This window comes from Saccostrea cucullata, unplaced genomic scaffold (genome assembly GCF_032062105.1).
Source record: "Saccostrea cucullata isolate Sc308-1 unplaced genomic scaffold, CSIRO_AGI_Scuc_v1 ctg1154, whole genome shotgun sequence".
NCBI lineage: Eukaryota > Metazoa > Mollusca > Bivalvia > Ostreida > Ostreidae > Saccostrea > Saccostrea cuccullata.
In genome coordinates, this window is record NW_026929930.1 from 12,626 (window position 1) to 36,879 (window position 24,254).

General features: G+C 33.0%; 1 protein-coding gene across 1 annotated transcript; it reads left to right on the forward strand.

Annotated features, from left to right (window-relative positions):
- Positions 1-7,227: 7,227 nt before the first annotated feature.
- Positions 7,228-24,254, forward strand: LOC134282481 (uncharacterized). The gene is made up of 8 exons (XM_062764889.1): positions 7,228-7,837; positions 8,127-8,357; positions 10,281-10,763; positions 16,627-16,896; positions 17,924-18,151; positions 18,305-18,468; positions 21,298-22,516; positions 23,427-24,254. The coding sequence occupies exons 1-8, from the start codon at positions 7,615-7,617 to the stop codon at positions 23,435-23,437; spliced, it is 2,829 nt and encodes a 942-aa protein (XP_062620873.1). The 5' UTR covers positions 7,228-7,614; the 3' UTR covers positions 23,438-24,254.

The following is a 24,254-nucleotide window of genomic DNA, read 5'->3' on the forward strand; positions in this document are numbered from 1 at the left end:
ACAAAGAGTTCAACCATAAATAAGATCAAGGTAAGCTCAATTGGTGATCATGTCATTCTTCTTTGGGAAGTAAATGAGACAAGCATATATGATCATGTTCTTAAATGAGGCAAAGTTTCAGTTCAAAATCTTATGGTTAAATGAAATGGTCAGGATTTGATAGCAGAATTAAAAAAAAAAATAAAAACCTGATATAATGACCTGAGTCACTGTTAGTAAGCTACAAGATGATGATCAGAAACAGAACTTTAAAATAATCACTGATTTTACCTTAATTCCTTCATCCAGACTATTTACCGAACATTTGTTGTGTATTGTTAAGGTCAATGCAGTATATCTACATGTACATTGATTTATAACATGATGTCATAGGCCTACATATGGCATGATTATTAATTTACTTGCTCAAGCAGCCATGGGTACAGTAAAAGGAACTACATGTAATTTTGTTAAACAAATAAGCATCTGTATCAACAAAATAAGCATCAGCTTTAATTCAGCAACCACCTAGCATCAGAATAAGCATTAAAAAAACAGCAAGCTTCTAAGCATTGCAAATATCAGTATCAGCAAGCAAATAAAGGATTCAAATCAGCATCGATGCTGAAACAAAGTTAGTTCTTGCACTGTATAAAGAGAGACCTGTAGGCAGACTCTGACCATGGCTTGATACAATTTGATGGACACATATAAACATTCCTTTATACAACATCTCTCTTTTCATCCAACTTCATATACATTTCTCATCATAAAATTATACATATGTCCATTCTATACACACAGAAGAACATTTGAATTCAATAATACAAAATGAAACTGACTTATCAGCTCACTATGATATAACAGCTAGCACATTATACTGTGTTAAATCCTCATCTAAAATTTACAGAATTACTTCATTGTGATATAAAACTCATCTCATACCTTAGTATAGACACCTACAAGGGAAGTTCTTAGGAGGGCTGCAACACAGGCATCACATGTGAAGTACAGAAATTGGTAGTCCAGAGAAATATCTGAGCAATGTTCTTTTTAGTGTATCAAGGCATTCTGTAAACATGGTAAACATAGTTACAATAATTTTTATTAAAAAGTATAAGGGAAATTCTTTACATTAAATCTAGCTATAATTAAATAATATATAACTGTCATTGTTAAAGGGTGTCAGTGTTTTGACTGATTCAGAATGTTTTTTATTTTTATTTACTGAAAGTACATCAAAAAAAATTTATCACTGAGGTCTTACAAGAATAGAGGTTTGCTTCAATATCTCGAACATCATTCAGCAAATTAGATTCAGTATATATATGGTCCCAAAATGACTTGCATATAAATAGTACAATCTCGTGTGAATATCATTATGTAAAGAATTATAATACATGCACCATGTGCACCTCTTCTCACAAAAAATAGAACAAAAAAGAAATAACATTTTAATATCAAAATTTTCATTTACAAGTAACACAACTGATTTACCATATTTGCTTACTACGTAGAGCCGTTTCAGGTAGCCGTCATTGGACATTTAACTTTGAGTAACTGAGGCTCAATGAAGGATGATCCGATCTTACACAAGTATTAATCGCTCATTAATAAAACAAAATTAACTCTGCTCATAATATTTGAAGCCCTGTTTTTAACTTCACGGTATTTGGAAACAATTTCGAAAATTTTTTGGTATTTTGAAACAAAGTAACATTTATTAGTCCCCCGCTACCTAATCGTTGTCTGCATGAACCACGTGGAAATTTTTGGATCCTCCATATAATGTTTAACCTATTTAAAATTGATGTGCACTAGATCACAGGCTTTGTCATACTCAAAATGTATAACTGATACTAGTAGTTATGTAAGATATCTAAGATAAGGCTCATAATTCACAATAAGCACAAAAATTTGACTTACCTATCCTACTTTCACTTTAGCCGAATATCGCATGACAGACTTCAGAAATAAACTACGCATAGCGAATATAGTTCTTTATTTACGTGCCATTATTTCTTTTAAAAATTTAACATCGCATTGTACCTGTAGGATTAATATACTTATTTAACAAAAAAAAAATTTATAGCCTTACCTGCAAAAGAAATAACAGGGGTTAACTTCAATCTGAACTGCTAAAACTGGGCGCGTATTAATTTATTAGGTCCGTTGTAAAATCCAAGGAGGAGCATTCTATGATATGATGTCAACATCTATGTAACTCTTAGAAAAAAAACAGTATTAAATATGTCGATCGATACTTTCGACTCATGGACATGTTATAAGAGATATCTCTCTACAATTGCTTTTAGTAACTGCGGTACTAGAGACAACAAATTACAAAAATATTCATTAGTTTTCAATTCCGGAATCATGAGAATGGCAGCCCACCGATTTCGCATGGCAGACATGCCTAAGTGGTGAAAAACATACAACTATAGAAAAGAGACGCATATAATTGCTAAGAACAAAACAAATAGTTGTACCCATGACATTCAACTATCTGTAGGTATACGGCAAATGCCATTTAATTGTTTTATTAGACCTGCAGCTGTGCAGTCCTGCAAGTGTATTATGCAAATTGCTGCTGCAAGACATTGCAAGTGACAACCAAACTGAATACATTTCAAGACAGCTTTGCAATAAAAGGTGCCATTGGTTAAGTTTTATAACAAAAGAAGAAGTATTTATTAAGATATTGAGATTTTTATTTTATTCGAGTTTCACTTGGCTGAACACAAAAGCAAACCCTTAACCACTGCGCTACGAAGTATTTGCACTATTGACGTCTTTCAGTGTGATTTAATGGACGGGTTTGTTGCAGCGTTCTGTTAATCAGAAAAGTTCGATTTCACATAAAATGGGTTCAGATTCTATTTTTTGGACAAATGAAATAGATTTCACATTTACATTTCCATCATTTAAGCGTTCACAAAGAATGGAGACTTGACCAATTTATGTTCAAAATGCGTTGTTTTTTTATAGCTCTATTAAACCCATTTCCACTAAATATGCTTAACTGTCAACTTTGAAATAAATATCAAATTATGAGTCGCTCAGAAAAATATAATAATGAAATACTTTAAAGATGACATTACTGAGAACATGATTTTAGAAAAATACAGCTTTTTGTGAATTTCGAAAATTAAAAAATATTTTTTCTCAGAGCTGTGTATTGAACACGCCTTATACGCCCACCTTCAAAATAGACATAATTTCGGGAGTTGTTCACACTGTTTTTAAAAACGTTTGATAGAAAAAAAAGCTCAGTACTCAAAGTAACCCTTTAAAAAATGAATGAAAACGACTGCGTATACGAATATATGAACAATTATTTAAAATATCAGTAACTGTAGTTATCCACGTTTAACTGAATATCAAACAGATAATGAAACTTGAATCAATTGCTCAAAACCCTCAAAACCAAATTTACAATAAGATGTACTTGACAAGAACAGCACAGGTCTGGGAAGAGCAGAGAATTGCGAGGCACAAAGATAGATTTATAGGCAATCTTCTTAAACATTAGTGGTCTTATTGTACAAATTTGTATTCGGGGATGCAGTTTAATTGCTGGAGAAATCTAGAAAGCAATTTATTTTGCAAAAAATCAAAAGGTTAGTAAGAATCAGGAATCCAAAACATTAGATTTTTTCATGACAGCGTCCAGACCCGAAAACCCTGAAGAGTAAAGGAGTCTTGGGGATAAATAAATGTTAATGTTCATTCACATTAACAATATTCGCCAGATTTTTCGCCTTTTGACTTGTTCCATTTGCCAAACTTGAGAAAACGCCTTTCATAAGGAAGAAACAAGTCCATGAAATCATAGGATCTGCAATAGACGAGTATACAAAGGTTCATACCCGAAAATGAGTTAAAAAAACAATAGAAAATGAATCAGAAATTGGATATAAAATGTTACTGACATGTGTTTTAATGCAAAGATATTTTAAGGTTAAATCATTATAACTAAATTATTAAAAAGCGACTTTTGTTCCTTTCCGAGCACCGAAGATTATTTATTAAACGATCCTTGCATAAGGTGACCTTCCAATGTACAATATCAGGTGTCCTCTGGTCCCCCTACTGATGTACAATATAAGGACCCCCTTTTAATGTACAATATGAGGTGACCCTTGGTCCCAGTGCTGATGTACAATATAAGTTGACTTCTGGTTTTCCTACAGATGTTGAATATAAGGTGACATCTGACTCCCTTCTGATGTTAGATATAAGGTTACCCCTGGTCCCCCTTCTGTTGTACAATATAAAGTGACCTCTGGTCCTTCTGCTGATGTACAATATAGGATGACCTCTGGTCCTACTACTGATGTATAATATAAGGTGTCCTCTGGTTCAATATAAGGTGACCATTAGTCTCCGTACTAATGTAAAATATCGAGTGACCTCTGATCCCCTTACTGATGTATAATATAAGGTGACCTCTAGTCCCTCTTTTGTGTTAAATATAAGGTGTCCTCTGGTCCCGTTACAGATGTACAGTACAATATTAGGTTACAACTAGTCCCCGTACAATATAAGGTGACCTCTGGTCCCCCTACTAATGTGCAATAAATGGTGTCTTTTGGTCCCCCTACTGATGTACAATATAAGGTGTCCTCTCTTCCCCCTACTGATGTACAATATAAGGTGACCTCTGGTCCCCTACTAATGTACAATATAAGATGTCCTCTCTTCCCCCTACTTTTGTACGGTTTAAGGTGACCCCTGGACCTGTAACTGATGTACAATATAAGGTGACGTCTGGCCCTCTAATAAATTAAAATGAAAGGTGACTTATGATCGCTCTAATGATATGCAATATTGGGTAAGGTAAGGTACAGTATAATGTAAAGTTACCTCTGGTCCCTCTGATTACTTTCATGTTTCTGCTAATATATACGCGGGTATGTTAAGGAAGCATATAATTAATTTCTCGGGAAATTTCAACTTTTTGAAGAAAATTAGTTTAATTAATTACCAAAAAACACTGATAAACGTAATTTGTAATTTACTATTGCATACAGATAAAAGCGTGTCTAACGCAAAGACGTGCATCACCGTCCCAGCATCACGTGACTTCTATTAATAGCAAAATTTTCCTTATAAAAAAGCTTACAGAACAACAATACCCCGGAGTTTGATAATTTCTTTGAGTATGTAATATAGCTGAAAAACATCTATTTTGTTTAAAAAGTGCTGCTAGAATCCCACTATCTTGTCCGTAAAATATTTATTCCACACATTTGCACAAAACCTCACCCTTTGTTGTAAATTTTATACATATGAATCGATATTTTTCGTACAACCATGCTTAACTCGGCATTCTAGCAGCACTTTCCAAGTTTGTTAAAACGCAAACTTTCAATCTGTACAAACCGTATGTTTTGAAATATCCAGCTTATTGCTCTTCTGTTGCATTGTTTGGTAACAAATGACGGACGATAGGCCGACCGGGATAGGTAACATAGCTGAATATCTTCGCAAGAGAATATAAGCGATGAAAATAAATTAGCATACATGTTTTATTAATTGAACTCCATAAGAATTTAACACAATATTTCCGATATTTCCTTTTAAACTCCATTTTACATATCTTTGAACATGCCGTCTTACCCAAATTCTCTTAACACGACACGATCAATTTCCAAGTTACTTGATGTACACATGTGACGTCATCGGTGGTAGATTTCAATCATAACGACTGTTACAGCATAACAAAATAAAAACATTTTTTTTTTGTTAATGTTTAGACGTTTCTTATCATCTACTAGAGTTGAATTACATCGCTAAATACTAATATTTCAAAAACCTGATTTTTAAAATTGACGTCATCTTGTCTACTATGACGTCATAATGCAGCACTGATTTATCTAAGGCAAAATATTTTGTATGCTTCCTTATTCCCCCTGCGTATATGAGAAAGTAGATCTGTGTAAATTAAATTATAAATATGATTATTTTGGAGTAAGACAAAAAGAACTGTCTATCATATAAAATTCAATTAATATATAAGGTGACCTGAGGTCTCCGTATTTATATCGATGAAATTACTTTTGTAAATTTAATGCCTGAAGAGTTCATAAAATGTTTTATTACTACGCAAAATGACGAACTATTTGCGGGGGACCTCAGGGCCTAGTTCAGCGTACGTTTTATCCTTCTGCACTTTGCAGTTTAAAAGTAATAACAGATTATAACACCTGTGTTATTATTATACTATGGGTCAACATTTATTACAGAAACAAGTGCCTGTGAAATAAAGCTACGGACTTGAAGTGGCCATAGTGTGATTTTAAGATTAGATAAGTTAAGATAAATTTATTTCCAATTTTGGGCACAAAAGGCATAAAGGTTTCTTACAATGACAAGATAGAAAGTTCTGAAAGAAAAGTTAGTAAACACATACAAACATAAACATACACACATGTATATATCTGATATAATATTACAAGTAAATGAGGATGTAGATGCAGCATTTTGGTGAATTTATGCATGAGTGCTGGTGGGCACTGACCCCTGACCCCCCTTTCAAAATCTACTGGATCCACCTCTGTTCTGATATAGTCTTGTCACAAATAACAAAATATTGATCAGAAGAGTTTCGCTTTTAAATCATTAAATAATAATTTATAAAAATATAGAGCATATACTGGTATAAAAAAATCCCAATTAAAAATATTGATTACACACTTTCCCTACGATTTCAGCCTTGATTTTTTTATAACTAAAAACGAAGAATTGACCTTGCTTGGAAACCCCGCTCCCACCTTTTCACTATCTGAATATGGAAGTTGATTGATAGTACGTGTGTGTGGATGGAAAGTTCGTCAAAAAATAGAAACGACTATGATTACATTTGTAGACGATTAATGTGGACCCAACTATGGAAAAAAGGCCTGCATCTGTTCCAATAGGACAAAGGGTTACATACTCTGTATATTTGTATGCTTACAGCACACGAGTTCACGTACCTATCAATTTGACCGAAATTTTCTGTAAATAAAAAAAAACGTAATACATATACCTATGAAAATAACACTGTGTTATTCCTTTTCATTTGAAAAGGCAAAGATGTAATTAGTGATTATTTTTATAGGTTAGATCGCGAACCTTGCTTTTTTCTTTCTACAGATCATATAAAAGTCTTAAAAATTTTTGATTTATTTATAATAGCGCTTTCTACATTTTACTTAGTAATCAAGGAAAAATCATCATCACAGATTATCCATATTGTACAAAGAGTACTATAATATGCCGCAACACAAGATAAATCAAACAAAACACATTTACATATAAAAACTTTACATACGCAAGGATTGATCTGACAAAAACTATTAATATTAATTAATTTTAATCAATAATCCATCACATTCTCTAGATAAGTTTTCCACACTGACTGATGATGAGGTGGCCGTGTTATTCTGTTTTCTGTGTTCTGACTCCGGTCCTCCTGACTTCACTGACACAGAGTGGCTGGACAAGCTTAATGCGATAGGACGGAGAGTGTACGGTTATAGAAATCCTGTAACACGTGAGGAAGCAAAGCAGACCCTGGACAGACTGAAGTCACGTGATTACCTTTGGGAAGATCAGGACAAGATAACGGAGGACACAAAAGATGAGACAATGTATAGAATAGCATCAAGAAGCCGTGATATACCATTCTATTACAGTAGTTATGACACAGCCAGTGTGTACCTGAGATCACGGAGATACAACAGAGAACCTGGAGAGAAGTGTGTGCGTGGTCCTATTTTTGATGCCTTACTGATACTCCGTCTACAGATGAACATACTGACTCACGTCACCATGAAGGACACGAGAATTTTTAACACAATTTACAGGATATGTAAGTAAATGAAAAGAAATGCTAGTTATTTTAGGATGTTTTCATTCAATGAAGAAATTTATTGAATTCATATAAATTAGACAGAGTCATCATAGCTGTAAATATTTTGCTATGGTGGATATTGATCAATGTCAGGTACATTCATGCTGTAAAGAGTGGATATTTGTTTTATAACTAAATTCAATTGGTTCTTTTATCGTTCTTGCTTCAAATTATATTTCTATTAATACTCATTTTAAAAGTACTATTACAATATTAATATTATACATTATTTACTTTTTTTTGACAGTGAATATTCCATACAATAAACTGAACGAGGATGAGGATAAAAGGAAACAATTACTAATAGATCTAAGAAGAGAAGGGGAGTCTGTACATTACAGAGGTAGATCACATGACAGTGTAGATCACGTGACGTGGCTCCTGAGATACAGTAGACCTGACATCGTGAGATCCTGTATAGGTCTACATCCACACCATGATATTTATATAATCGACAACAAAGCTTACAGAAAACCAAGTAAGAAGAAAGGTTCAGTGATGTTTTATTTGAATAATACAAACATGTAAACATAAGACTTAACTCATTACAGTTTTACACGTATTAATCTTTTATAGACTCTCCCATTCGTCCGATCACATGTAAATACAATACACCACGCAGACGGACGGACATCCCGATCATTACATAATATCCCTCTTTTCAAGAGGGGGGGGGGGGGCGAGATAATCCCAGTTGGCGAACACTTATTGTTCAAAATTGGTACGGGTAAAACAAAAATATGCTAGAACAGAGAAGAGTATGTATAAACAATAATTATAATTTTATCAACGAGAAATTATATAAATGAAACAATTTTTTAAAAATATTATTTTCACTGTTTCAGTCTTTTGTAACAGATCGCTCCATTGAAAATAAAAGAGTGTTTTTTTGCTGCAGATAAGAATACTAGATGTCGCATAAATAGAATTATATTATGTCGTTGATATTAGAGAAAAAAAATAAACAAGAAAACCCTAAAATATAATATATAATAATTATACAAGTACATGTATATCTTGTACAGTGTATGAGGGGCGTTCAATAAATAATGTCATTGGTGCTCAGAAAGAAGCAAACGACGCTTTTCAATGATTTAGTCTTAATGATTTTACTTATTAATCTATTTTAATTCAAACACATGTCCGTAACATTTTTTATCCATTTTCTGATTGTTTTTAATTAAAAACCATTTTTGGGTATGACCCTTAGTATATTGGAAAATGGCATATCCAAAGATTTCCCGGACTTGTTTTTTCCTTCTGAAAGGTGTTCTATTCAAGTTTGGAAATAGAAACACGTCAAAATGTCAAAGATCTGGCAAATATAGTTAATGTGAAAAACATTAACTTTCTGTTTATCCCGTTAACCCCTTTACTCTTTAGGGAATATGGATTTAAATGCTGTCATGAAGAAATTCAATGTAATGGATTCCTGATTCTGGGTCCTTTCTCTGATAAACCTTTCTATTTCTTTGCAAAATAAACTGCTTTTTAGACACCTCCAGATATTAAACTGTCTCCCCAAAAACGAATTTGAACAATAATACCACTAATATTTAAGAAAATTGCATATAAATCTGTTTTTTGTGCTCTTGCATACCTTTGCTCTTGACAGACATTCGCCGTTTTTATCAAGTACATCTTATGGTTAATTTTGTTTAAATAGTTTTAAGCAAGAGATTCATGTTTCAAAATCTGTTTGAATATAACACAAACGTGGATTATTACAATTACTGATATTTTAAAATAATTGTTAAGACTTTTGTACACGCTGTCGTTTTCACTAATTTTTCAAAATACAGGGTGACCTTCGAGTACCAAGCTTAATTACTGTCAAACTTTCTTAAAAAAAAGTGTAAACTATATCCGATATGATGTCTATCAAATTTGCTATGTGTCTCAAAGTCAATCAAACTACATCAAATATTATTGGTTGAAATTGGGCACACATTACATAAGTTGTTATAATTTTTGTTGGCAAGGAGGGTACCCATTTTTGATGCCCATTATATAAATTTTTATTTTTGAAATCCACCTGCTAATTTGTCTATAAAACAGGCTTCGGTTGCTGTAAATGTCACATATTTTAGTGAATATTTCTTTGGGATTTTTCACAAGTTTTGCTGCAGCTTTAATGTAGCTTATATTTTCACTCTAGTTTACTGATTCTTTACCATTCATTTATAATGCAGTGTCTCGAGTAGCCCTTGTTTCCCAGCTTCTCAGGATAAAACTATGTGATGAAAAGTGGTCACATAAACTGTTATTAATTCATTAAAGATTCAATAATAAGAGAAAGTCAAGCTTTATGTCATATGACTACTATAATGTATGTAATCGAGCTAATGACATTATTTATTGAACACCCTTCGTATGTTGATTACTCTTCATTGTGTTTTAGGTGAACTTCGTAACAATCCACCGGGTGTCAGGTGTCTACTGTATTCTCTACTGTTAACAGAGAAATATCAGCTGAATCTCAATAAACAATCTTACAGAATCACACTGGAAATCAGAGACAGATATTTCCATAATATTACTGATGACGACTCGGTAGATCTTCCTGATGGAATCACAGAAACACATAATGGTGTGATGACGTTTATATCAGACGACATCAGGCATGACGTCATGTACGCCTTTGTTACGGAGTGTCTGTTGGAGGAGAGCGATCTGGAGTTTTGTCTGACCACGGCGTCACGTGACGTGATATCAGAATACTGCCGGTCCTGGGATTATAGGAGGAGTGAGGGAGAGAGATGTCTGTATTTACCGGAGAAGCCAGAGAAGATGTACGACCTTTTCATAGACAAACTACAGCTGGACATCATCACACACTGTACCGTGTCTGACGATGGGATTCATGACAGGATCAGCAAAAAGTGTAAGTATTACTTTTGTATAAAAATGGATTAGCATATCCAAGATAGATTTCAGTCTCTTTTTCCTTATCACTTTAATTTTGTTCTGAAATTAGATATTTTTTTTTCAAAAGGTATTTATGCCTTTAGCTATCACCCCACTCTCTCAACTTCCCAGAGGGATTAGACTTTTTAATAACTGCAGATCTGTAACTCTCCGAGAAAATATATATTGATAGTCTTCGGTCTATCAATACATTTTTTTCGGAGAGCGACAGATCTGCAGCTAGCATTTTTTGGTGAATTCATATGATTAGCAATCTTTAGAAAAGGGTTCTTATAACAATCGTTATAAATACATTCGGAATATTTTCATAGATTCATATACAGAGACATGAGAAAAGTTAAAAGTGTCAAATCGGATTTTTTTTATATCCTCCTCTAGTTCTAAGATTTTTTTTTTCATTCATGTCAAATTCATTTGAACGATTAAATAATATGACCCCAATATAATTTTTTTATTAATGCAAAGCTGTTTAACGTGAACTTGATAAAAATAATAACCTTGGTACATGTATGTAACGAACCTGCGCTTAGGTATGTAAATTTTGAATATTTTTAAGAACTACGAATTGTAACTCTTGATTCCCGCCTACATTTTGCAACATTAAATTCAATTTCAATTGCAATTTCGATATTAAATCTTAGATAGTAAATTATCATTAATTTCAGCTCTTGTAAAAAAGGGGTTGACGATATATCAGGTAGTGTAGATTCAAGTATGGAAGCATCCCCAGGTTATGTAGATTCAAGTTTCGTCAAATCATGACCACCAGGGGTGAGGCAAGGCCACAATGGCCGACCAAAGTTTTATATAGAAATATATAGGAAATTGTTTAAAAATCTTCTTTTCAAGAACAGCAAGTCCATAATTGCTAATATTTATATGGAAGAATCCCCTGGCAGTGTAGACTCAAGTTTGTTCAAATCATGACCCCCAGGGGTAGGCCGGGGCCACAATGGCCGACCGAAAGTATTATATAGAAATATATAGGAAAAATCTTTTAAAATCTTCTTCTCAAGGCCATAATTGATCATATTTATATGGAAGCATCCCCAGGTAGTGTTGATTCAAATATATTCAAATCATAACCCCTGGGGGTAGGGCGGTGCCACATTGGCCGATCAAAGTTTTATATAGAAATATATAAGAAAAATCTTCAAAAACCTGTCTTCTTCTCAAGAGCAGCATAATTGCTCATATTAATATGGAAGCATCCCCAGGTAGTGTAGATTCAATTTTTTTCTTCAAATTATGATTCCTGGGGTTAGGGCAGGGCCACAATGGCCGACCAAAAGTTTTATCAACTAGTTGGGCAATGTGATAACAAGGTATCTGAAACTTTATGGCGCAATACAAAGAATGGCTTTAAAACAGTTCATACAGTGATGGAAATGCCATGTATTTAGGAATTCATCTCAGCTTTAAGCACATAACATTATGCTTGAAAATGTTTCCATTTAAGCATTGAATTAATATTTTTAGATGTCTTCGGTTCTATAACACACCTGGGAGTGCCGACAAATTGAATATGCTCATGTAAATTTACATTCTCTATTTTTACTAACTCTCATAATGTTTTTGGGAATCATTCTTTTGAACTTTTATTTATCTATTTATTTGGAGCTCAGTCTTAATACCCTTAATATTTTAGAACGTATCTAGTGAACATTATTGTGTATTGGTCTATGCAAATCACATTTCAATATTTGAAAACTATACAATCACGGAAAAACTGTAATTGGAATTTATTTAATTAACTTTGGAAATCGACACACGTGTTCATTGGCTTACATAGCTAAAGTCAATTTGGTGCCGTGTCCGGGATTTGCTAAGTACTATAAACGTTTCTGATCAAAACTGAAAAAAAGGACTACGCTGAGAGAGTGGGAGCCGGAGCCCCTGTGTATCTGGCCGCCGAAGTCTTGGAGTTGGCATGCAACGCCGCCCGCGACAACAAGAAGACCAGAATCATTCCTCGTCATCTGCAGCTGGCCATCCGCAACGACGAGGAGTTGAACAAACTCCTGTCCGGTGTGACCATCGCCCAGGGCGGTGTCCTGCCCAACATTCAGGCTGTGCTCCTCCCCAAGAAGACCCAGAAGTCAGCCAGCAAGTAAAAACCCTGTTTTCATCAGAAAATCAAATTTCAATATTCGAAAACTATACAATCACGGAAAAACTGTAATTGGAATTTATTTAATTAACTTTGGAAATCGACACACGTGTTCATTGGCTTACATAGCTAAAGTCCATTTGGTGCCGTGTCCGGGATTTGCTAAGTACTGTAAACCTTTCTGATCAAAACTGAAAAAAGGACTGTGAATTTAATTAATGCTCGGAACCAGGAATAACGAAATCCTTCATGGTCATATTAATACCGATGACCAACATGACCAAAGCAATGCAAAGTATAACTAAAATGTCAAACGCAGAGGGAAAATGTGACAAGGTAGGACGTAATTTTCTGACCCAGAAGTATCTGTAGCCTAACCAAGTTTTGATTTTATAAATTGATATTTCGGAAATGTGTTGGATTATTCTTTTGGTTTGTTTTAAAAAATGCCTATGGCTTATTTGGAAACAGTTATCAAAATGAAGGAAATATCTAAAATTTTATTTGAAGAGGAACTTTTATCATGTAATGTTTATTCACTGTTACCATTATAAAAAGTGAATAATACTGGAATTTTCTTTTTGGAAATCATCTTAAAATTGAATTTCTAAAACACAAGGAATGCATTTAATTATATTGTACATAAGTGTTGTAGTGATGGTAGTTCGCTTGTAAACAATGTTGATTTAAAAAAAAAAGAAAAGGGAAATTATTAAGCAATATCTTGTAATGGGCAGGCAAGAGAAAATGGTAATGAAGTTCACGTCAGAGTTATTATAATAATTTTTAATCATTGAATTTGAAAATTGACTAGATTTGTTTTGAAGTTTTGAAATCTCGAGAAAGGTGCAACACTGAATCAAACAATACGTTGAAATTCATCGTAGACTAAGTTTGAGGCATTAATTTTTAATATGACGTTGGTCTGGTACCAAGGACGATGATTACGTCTGACCCAGTGTTAATGGGCCGTCATAAGTGTTTTTACTAATCCGGAGTTGAATTCGCTGTGAGGATGCGATTGTGAAAAGGATAGTACCGAGTTAATGTTTTTGAGAAGACTGTGGATATCATAAGAAGTCGTGGAAATGAGGAATACGACTGATGATAGCAGACATTTGGAGATGCTGACAGATAAGGAAAACGTTGGAGACTAATGATATTTGCTGATTTGTGGTGTACTTTTAAATGGATGTATCAAGAATTAATAAGTCAATTACAAATTTTGACGTTGAAGAACATTTTTTTTAATTCGGACTTAACCTTTGGACTCAAATTTAAAAATACGGGATACATGATGGCTTCTAATTTGAAGGACGATACTACCGTCTGGAGTGGAGATAAATGCACTCCGTCATCTACTAAATCACCAGGATTGAATCCGCTGCCTAAACTTCAAAAGTATCACGGTGATCTATGTTACTTATTAAATATGATTGTGGAATAAATTAAATTTTAATCTATACCTAAGTGTGGAATAAGAACATTGGTTCCAAAGCGAACAAGTGTAGTGAAGCGTAGTGAAGGCGCCAATAGTGAACAGTAGTTAATATTCACTTATAATTGTAAGGTGAACATATACTCACCGTCAATGAAAACGCAACACTCTAATTTTAGGGTGAAAAGTATATACGGGTTATAACTATGTACAAAAAAAAGTTAGGACATCTTTTACTTTTCCAAATCAATTATTTAACGGTTGAATGAATTTCTTTCCTCTACCGGAAGTTGCTTTTTAGCCCTCTTAACAGAAATCAAATTTTGCATTTTTTAATAAAATTTTAAACAATATTTTGGTTTTCAAGGTTTTGAAACTGTTAATCATAAGTATTGTACTGAAGGGCCGGGAAAAAATCCTTCTTTTTTTACCGGATGTGATGCCTATATTTCCTCAAAATGACTGATTTTCATTGCTAATGCTGGAAATTCTTAAAATGAAGAAAAAAAGAGCTGCAGATGCAAATGTACACTATATCACAACTCATCAGGCTCATGTGTTTCAATAGCATAAATAACATTTTCTTGACCGGAAGTCCAAGAGTTACTACACTACGCCAAGTTAGAGAAAATTCGACCGCAGTATCTGAACAACAGGCAATTAAAAATGCCCAAGAATATTTATTTCGCTCAGATAAAGACGTTGATAAACCTAATGGGTGGTAAAAATCGGACTGCGTACAAGTATAATTTTCATAGCGGACTAGCATGTTTTGATTAAATGGTCAGAAAGGGGGGTGTTTTATTTAATTGTTATCTGTTAAGAGGGCTAAAAATCAGCTTACGGTAATGAAATGAAAACCATTCAACCATTAAATAACTGATTTGGCAAAGTAAAAGTTGTCCTAAATTGTTTGGTATATAGTTATAACCCGTATATACTTTTCACCCTAAAATTAGAGTGTTGCGTTTTCATTGACGGTGAGTATATATTGGACATATATAATAGACCCATGTAATCAATGTAACCGTATATATTGGACTTTATTTCGGGAACAAGAAAAAGACGTCCGAAAAAAAAATTACTGTATAGAATTAACAATTGTGACTAAATAATTTTCAAAAACTGAGGAATTTCTTTAATAAAAAGTTAACAGTATTGCGGATTTACTTCCTATCTTGTGAACGAAAACAACTGTGACTAAGTTTAAAATTATGTTCCGAATTTAACGGAGAAATTTCCAAAGGAAAATTTCATAGTGTGTGGGGACGAATGTAAACCTATAGGGTTTAGTACGTACATATTATTTGAACATTTAAAACTTACACAATATTAATATCATCATCATTTTTAGTTATTAGCGGTGAACGTAAACTGATATAAAAGTTTATTAAATCAGATTGTGTATTATTAGTGATGCAAATTCGCTGACTTTTTATTGGAAAGTGGACTTTATTTTGTAAACAATTATTATCTTGTCGAAAGAAATTGGATTTTGATTTGTTCAAATGCACTATAATTTGTAAGATCAATTTGTAATGAAATTGATCCGAATAGACCAATCAAGCCCATCGATAGTAAGTAATAAAATTTGAACGGAAATACAATGGTATTTTTAAGAGTTTTGACTAAGAGCAATAAAATTGGGAACTTTGAAGTAAATAAGTAAAAGAGCTTAAGGCTAGAACTCCTGTGGTGCAGAGATGAGGGCTGAGCCCATAGATATTAGTAACATGTATTTACCTGTAATTGAGGGTGGTGCCATGTTGGGGTTCATAGGTCAACGGGGACAGACCAACGGACAAAGCGAAGGTGTTTGGTGATGGCGAATTAGCCAATGGAATGTAATTCTTTATCCGGGATCATGGATACCCACTGAGCACAAAATACCCTGTTTTGTTCAGAAAAGAATATTCCCGGATTTGAACTTAAATTACTCACTATTTCATTCTATTTTTGGGAATCAATCTTTTGGACTTTGATTTTTTTTTTTATTTGGAGTTCAGTCTTAAAACTTTTATATACTAGAACGTATCTAGTAAACATTATTGTGTATTGGTCTATGCGAATCACATTTAAATATACGAAAACTATACGATCTCGGAAAAACTGTAATTGGAATGTATTAAATAAACATTGGAAATACACAATTGTTCATTGGCTTACATTATTTTTTTTTAATTGTGTAAAGCTTTTTATTACCCTTAATTATACTTAACCGATGTCGTCCTGAGCAGTGCTAACATTTGTTTTTTCTCTTTTAATCATTAGTGAACATACCTGAAGAAGTGTTAAAATGGGGTTTAGAAGAAAGAAAACGATTTGTACGCAATATGAAAGAAGACAATGTCCCTATGTATCGTGCGAGGTGTCTCCTCGTGGGCTGTACAGGAGCAGGGAAGACAACTGTACTTCGTAATCTGAAGAGAGAGAAAGGGAGGGAAACCAGACAACCAACAAAGACAACTATCGGATTGGACGTTCATCAGGATCTGTTTCTTATTAGACAATCTGAAGATGACAATAACAGCACTTTATTCGGTTTGTTTGTTAATACATAAACATGTAACATGTAAATGTATGTAAACAAACACGATTTTTAAGGGGTGAAGGAAAAAGAAAAAAGAGGAAATATATAAATCGATAAAAGGCAAAATCAGTAATGTTTCGTTAAACCCATGCAGCCATCTTTATCAAAAAAATTCCACGGATTCTATTTATTTGCTTATAATATCAAGTGCAGTATATACGAATTGCAGGGTTTTGTTTGTTTGGTAAACATATTGCTATTATTCATACTAAAATAAGGCACAATTGTGAATTGAACCAAGACTTATTCAAAAGTAATATCATTGATAATCCTTATTGCTTTTGTGGTAAAAATGAAGATGCCTTTCATTTTTTCTTCCTTTGTAAAAAATGCCTTTGATTTTTTCTTTGTCTGTAAGAAATGCCATAATGTTCGAAGTAATATTGTCGCCTGCGTGGTGCAGTGGTTAGAGCGTATACTCTAGAGTCGCAAAGAAAGGAGTCAATCCTTACGTCGCGGGTTCAAATCCCACTGTGGGACGAGGAGATCGGTCCTTTGCATGAGGTCCTTAGTTCCGAGCATAGGAAAAAAAATTGTAGCCCTCCACCGGCAAGTAGTGAAAAATGAGTGAAAAATTCTCGAGAGGAACGTTAACCAACAAAAAATCAATCAATCGAAGTAAAATTTTTGCTGTCTTTTTCGACTTGATTTAGACATTATAGATGTGCATCTACTGCTATGGGGCAACAAAAATCTCCAAATTTAAGTAAACATTGGCATTTTTGCCGCTGTTTATCAATTTATTACTGAATCTCGTATACAAATGCTTAAGATAGAAATTCACCCGTACAAAACAAATCACATGCACGTAGCTCATATATATACATGTTCGTGTTCCTGCAAAATTGATTGTATTTGATTGGCTATTCACGCCAATCAGAATGCAGTACTAGATATTGATCAAAACATAATAATGATAAATTGTAGTTTTCATCAATTTGCGATATTTGTGAACATGAAAGTTTTTTTCTTCCCTAGACTATGAAAGTTATACAGCTCCCCTTGCAGAAAGCTACGTAAAGCAATTACTGAGTGTGATGGACTTCGCAGGACAGGCAGCTTATTACGCCTGTCACCAGGTCTACTTATCACATAGAGCAATCTATCTGTTAGTCGTGGACATGACCCAAAACTTAAACACGAAATTAGAACAAGATGACAGAAATTGTGTTAAGGGCACCCTGTTTGAAGAATGGACTGCACTAGGTGACTAATGTCGTGAATTTGAGCATTTTTTATATAATTATTTACTAGTAATTGCATTTTCATCTCTAGAAATGAGTCACAATACATGAATATAGTTTCACTAGTATTTTTATGCTAATGAAATATATATAAAAATCTTTATATATGTTTTAGAATACTTCACCTTCTGGCTGCAGACAATTAGAACATATAGCAAGGAAGACGGTTACACAGGTTATCAAAGAATACATCATATTACCGGAAGCAGTGAACAAGGGAAAACATTGACACCTATCATTGTACTAGAAACACATAAAGATTCTTACAAAAATTCAAAGGTATGCTTATATATCAGATACTATTGTATCAGGGATATAAATTGATAGAAACTGAATGTACATAATAATGAAAAGGACATGCTCTTGCGTTTGTTGGGTATAACTGAATTTTGGTGATATTTGAAACGCAAGATAATTTTCAAAACGGCTGAAAGTCTTTAAAATGTGTGAAATAGTGAAGGATTGTTTTAATCAAATTGCCATTCTAGATTTCTTTGAAACATTTTGAAAGTTTTGGTCTGATTTCAATATAAGCTGACCAAAAGTAGACCACACTAATTACTGGCTAAGATACAGAATTCTGTCTATGGGTTTTTGACTTCGATGAATATTTTTGCCTTGATTACTAAAAATAGTAATAATAAATGATACTCCAAATACAGTGTTAGTCTGATTATAATATAATAAGGCAATGCAAATAGACGGCACTAAGAACATAAACAGGCTTAATCAAGGATTATTGTTACATTTACAGTACTTTCCTTTGTTTGTAAGAAATTTATTGAACAAAGAGGCGTGGCAGTCGAGTCGAGCAGTGACAAAATTTGTAAACTGCATGGCCTTGGGTCGGTGTCATCGGTTCCTGTGTTTAAGTGGGGATATATAGATTGATTGATTGTATATTGTTTAACGTCCCTCTTGAGAAAGGGATATATATATCATTATAGTAAACGTGCATTATATTTATGAAAATCTCCTCTCCTCCTGCATGGGCATTAAACAAAATAAGTTCATAATTATAATGATTTAGAGTATCGGTGTCTCTTCGAAAAAATATTATTTCATGGCCTCAGGGTTAGGGGTTCTGGTGTAAGGGTTAGGCTCTATTTTTGCATTAACCAATATAAGTTAAATTAAAAAAAACCTTTTTCATATACATGTAGCTAAAAAACTTCCTAAACATTTTCATAACATTTCTTAGATTTACATGCATGTATAATTATTATTCCAATTAAAAACTCTTATAAATGTTTTTTTATTATTATTATCTGTATTCAAATTAACACCTGTCCTATAACTGTTCGAAATATTTCCGGCATACTTGTATACGTAATACAAACTCACCGTTCAATGAAACTTCAAGATATAAAACACTAAAGTTTGCCTCAATGTTTGGTAGCATTTTATTAGCTATATTTTACGTATATATATTTATGATGACAAAAGTGTATCTAGCAAAATGATAAATATAAGGGCAACTGGGTCAGGTTTATTGGGAGGGGGTTACATATTGCTTTGAAATGTTTGGTATTAATTAACCATTTATAATGTAATAAAATTTATAATATAATAAAATTTCTAGAATTTTATGTATGTAGCCCCAAGGTCAGTGTTTCCAGTGGTGCGGGGTGCATGACTGGTTACATATATTAAGACAAAGTGTACATGCAAATGCACTTCCTCTTTGTTACTCTGATCTATCTCTTGGTTTAAAGAAACCAGAGTAAGCATGTTAAGTGAATAATAATGATGCTAACTCTTTTAGAATTGTGAATTTTATTGGCTCTGGTTTAAAACAAATGCAAATTTAATTGTTTGAAAACTGTCAAATGATACTCAGGTGACCTTTAATGTCCTCTGGCCAATTGTTATGATTTCTAGCATTTATGTAAACGAAAATGTGAGGATATCGAATATTAATCGATCTTTAAACATAGATAAACCATAAACTATATTAAGACGACATACTCACAGTACAACGTGATCCTTTTGGAATTCCAGAGGTCGTTAGCATACCTTTTTAATCTGTAACACCCACCTTGAGTTACGTTTTTTGTTCGGGTGGGCGGATTTTTCTTTTATCAACTGAACATTAAAAACGGAGTCCTAATTATTTTTTTATGAAAGTAGCTCAATGTGTTAATAAATGGTTGTTTATACTTATTTATTAGCACAGTAATTATAATTAAAACGAGTTGTTAACACTTTACAACTAACAAAATAAACAGAATCCTCATGTAAAAGAAATATTACATTACCATTTCCCTACAAGCACTTTCTAGCAGGATAAAGTTTCTCTATAAATTTAGCGTAACTAATGGCATGACATAATATTTTAATTGGAAAATATTTTTTTTATTTTATGAGATTAAAATAGTATAAAATATTTGGAATTTGGCAAAAAATTGAAGATTTAAATAAATGAACTTTATTAAGCGTGTGAAAATGCGTGATTGCGGGGAAACGGTAGATGCGTGATTGTGCGTTAGAAATAGGAAATGGTATATGCGTTAGAATGTGTGACTGCGGGCATGGGGGTTTATATACAAGTAACATTGTTTACCATAGGTCATATTCACACATGTACTTACCACATAATGATGACATTTTTGCTGTTTGAGGTCATGACTATAGAACAAATAATTTTATTACACATGCTCTTTTAAGACTACGTATTGAACGTATGCAGACTTTGCACTTCGATTTGTATTGCGGTAATGAAGATTCGAGATACGGGGAGAATTTGCGAATTTTTATCACCCCTAGAAAATGTGAATTAACAGTTCTCCATCAGCAAGTTATGACGTCTCAATGCGAGTGAAATTTTCTCGAGAGAGACGTTTAACAAGAAACAAACAATCCTGTTGCTGATTTGCCTATAAATACTATTTTCAGCCTCTCACTTGGTATTCATGTATAATCAACATAGTATAAGACATGAGATACCATAACAAAAACTGTAGAGTTGTCAACATTTGGATTTTATTAGTTGAGAAGAAAATAAAGAAGGAGAAAGGTGTATTTATTGATGATTTTATCTGTGATTCTTATAAAGAGGAATGGAAATCTTTATTTTATTGGCAAGGCTGATTGTTCTATCTATTTTAGGCCAGTGAAGAGGATGCCTCTGCATATGGAAGTTTTTTCATAAAACTACGCAAACATATACCAGGAAATATTAAAAACCTTGTTTGTAAAGATTTTGAGCTGGAACTTCCTCCAGGAGAAAGATCACAAGATGAGCTTCGAGAACTTGAAAAACTTAGACGCTACATTGCAAAAACTGCAGAATCCCTTCCACACTGGGGAGAAAGAGTACCAAAGCAGTGGTCTGATTTTGAACAAATTATTCGAGACAGAAAACGTGAAGGATTGAAAATTTTATCTAAAGAGGAGCTTCAGAAATTCATAGAAAACTCAACGGAGTATGATTTTGGAGATATTCTGAAATTTTATCACGAAATTGGATTGATTCTGTATTTTCCAGATTTAGGTGATGACATTATTCTGGACATACAGTGGTTTGTTGACGCATTTAAACACATTATAACTGATCGGAAGCATGTGCCAACAAAAATGGCTTCTCACGAAGATTGGGATCAATATTTTGATGATGGTATGATAACAGAGTCCTTGATGCTCGAAATTTGGGAGGATATTGGAAATGATTCCACTTATGCCAAATATCTGAATAGGATAACACCTTTTATGGAGAAACTTGGCATCCTTGCAAAAATGAATAGAAAAGATACGACAGAAAGTCAATGCTACTATATCCCAAGCATGAACAAAAGTCAATTTGAGAAAGGGGAACAATGGACAAAATTGAATAAGACACCAATACTCTCATTTTACTTCAAGACATATTTACCCCACTTCTTTTTCTTTCGCCTTGTTGTTGCTTGCTTCGCCCTTTTGGATACCCAAGCCAAGGAGGTTTACAAAAATATTGCATTTTTCTGCGGATCTGAAAAAGATGAGTATCATACCGTTGCTATTGCAGTCAACAAAACATCGATTCAACTGCAGGTGCTCACTCCATCAGGAAATGACATACCACTACGCACGGAAAGAACACGAGATATCCGTTTCAAAATAGAAAAGAAAATAGCAGAACTTACAAAAACATTTCATGGAAATGTAGATTACGAGATAGGTTTCCCTTGTTCATGTGAAAATATTCTCATTACAGAAGAAGACGAAAAGCGTTTTATTTCTGAGAAAGAACTTTCTGAAATGTATGCAGAGTACCCACCATGCCCTAGGTGCAAAGTACATTCCGACAAAAGAATAAACAAAAAAGAACTTTTGGAGATATGGGGGGAGGGTAAGTAGATTGAAAGAATTAATAAACAAGTTGGCTTATAAAATAGAGAAAAACATGAATAATATGTACTTTTTTTAATAAATCTCTTTCTTAAAATTTATTATACTGTATTATGAAATTTAATTTCATATGATTCTTAGCAACAGCAGAAAACTGATATATCTTTTATTGAACTTTCATTTCTTCATATCTTTTATTGGCTTTATGTTTAGCTCTAGAAATAATGAATTTTCTTTGGTGCAGAATTTTAAGGCTTTGTGTCGCCTTATTTATAATTATATTGTATACCAATTATTTTAACCTTTCGGCAAAAGTTTGGAAAATCCTCTCACTATACATGGTAAAGTTATTCAAACAAGTTAATTATAAATCTCTGAGAAATGATGATGATATCTGAAAAAAGTATCTTTGTGTTATTAATACTTATTCTTACCATAGCTTTGTGAACTCATATATACGTTATTCAGCGTCACATAACCCTTGTACTTAAAAAGACAACGTGGTTTGGGAGGAACGGTGGTTGTGGCCAGTTTTAGACTAGATTGATCTTCTTAAGAAGAAGATTTCCATATGAATATATAAAAAAATGATGAATTTTAAAATTAAAATGTATGAAAGTTTTTATATAATGATAATAGACAGCCTAATATATAATGTCTTAAAAAGTATATCTGATGATTAATTTGCAGACCCCCATCCTTTTTACGTTTTTGATTATTTTATCCAATGCTTGAACCATTTGTGCACGGTACATTATTGACACTCAAATATCTTTCTTTCTTTGTTTTTATTATTCAATTTTAGCGCTAATTTCTGATTTGGTTAACATCAATTCCAGGTGATCTAGCTAAATTTAATATTTTTTGAAGAATGTGTAATTAATTCATGGGTATCTTTTTTTTAATTTCAGGTGAACTGTAGGAACTGTAAGAACACTTGGTAACGTACAGCTTTAGACATGGGGATCGGACTTCCGGAAGCTGCGGTTCATAACGTTGATGAAAATGTTGAATTGTTAACTGCAGATAGGATTAAACGTTGGAAATAATTGTATCTTTAATATGTAATATTTCGTTTCAAGGGCTTACCTTGTACTACATGTAAGATCATAAGGCAATTGTCTAAAATCAATATAGCTATTAACATTCTATAAATCATAAATCTTAAATATTTTAACATTTTAAAGGAATATATAGTTGATTTTTGCGAGAACACTGGCTTTTAGTCGAGGGACTTCGTTATGTGCGGGTGTACAACATTTTTGATCGCTAAAAAAGCAGATTACAGTTAAAATTTGAACTGGTTAATTGTTTGAAAATAATATTTATGTAACATAAAATTGGAATATATTTCATTTAGCAATGCAATTTTCCAAAATCTAGCTCTTTTTTCAATGTCTTTGACGTATTTGACACACCGATAAGACATAAAAAGCCCATTAGAACAAAATCACACATGTGGGTTGTAGTTCTTTATTTTCGTATTTCTATTACGCTATACTGGATATAATTTATTATTTTTACACGCTATGCTTAATATACTTTAGACATTTTTTTTCAATAATCAGGAATCAAGAAAGATTTGCTCATGTTGAAATGATTTTTTGCTTATCTAGCAGAAAAGTTTTTTTTTTATTATAACAAACTATTCATTTGTGTATAGTTAATAAATTAACAACATCGAAAATATTTATTTCATATGGTTAGGAATTAAAAAAAAACTAACAAAAACATTTTTT

Excerpts from the sequence above, each read along its gene's own strand:
- LOC134282481 (XM_062764889.1), top strand. The coding sequence starts at position 7,615 with ATGTATAGAATAGCATCAAGAAGCCGTGATATACCATTCTATTACAGT. Across the intron at positions 16,897-17,923 it reads CAATAACAGCACTTTATTCG|ACTATGAAAGTTATACAGCT; the intron begins GTTTGTTTGTTA and ends TTTCTTCCCTAG. Across the intron at positions 18,152-18,304 it reads TGAAGAATGGACTGCACTAG|AATACTTCACCTTCTGGCTG; the intron begins GTGACTAATGTC and ends TATATGTTTTAG.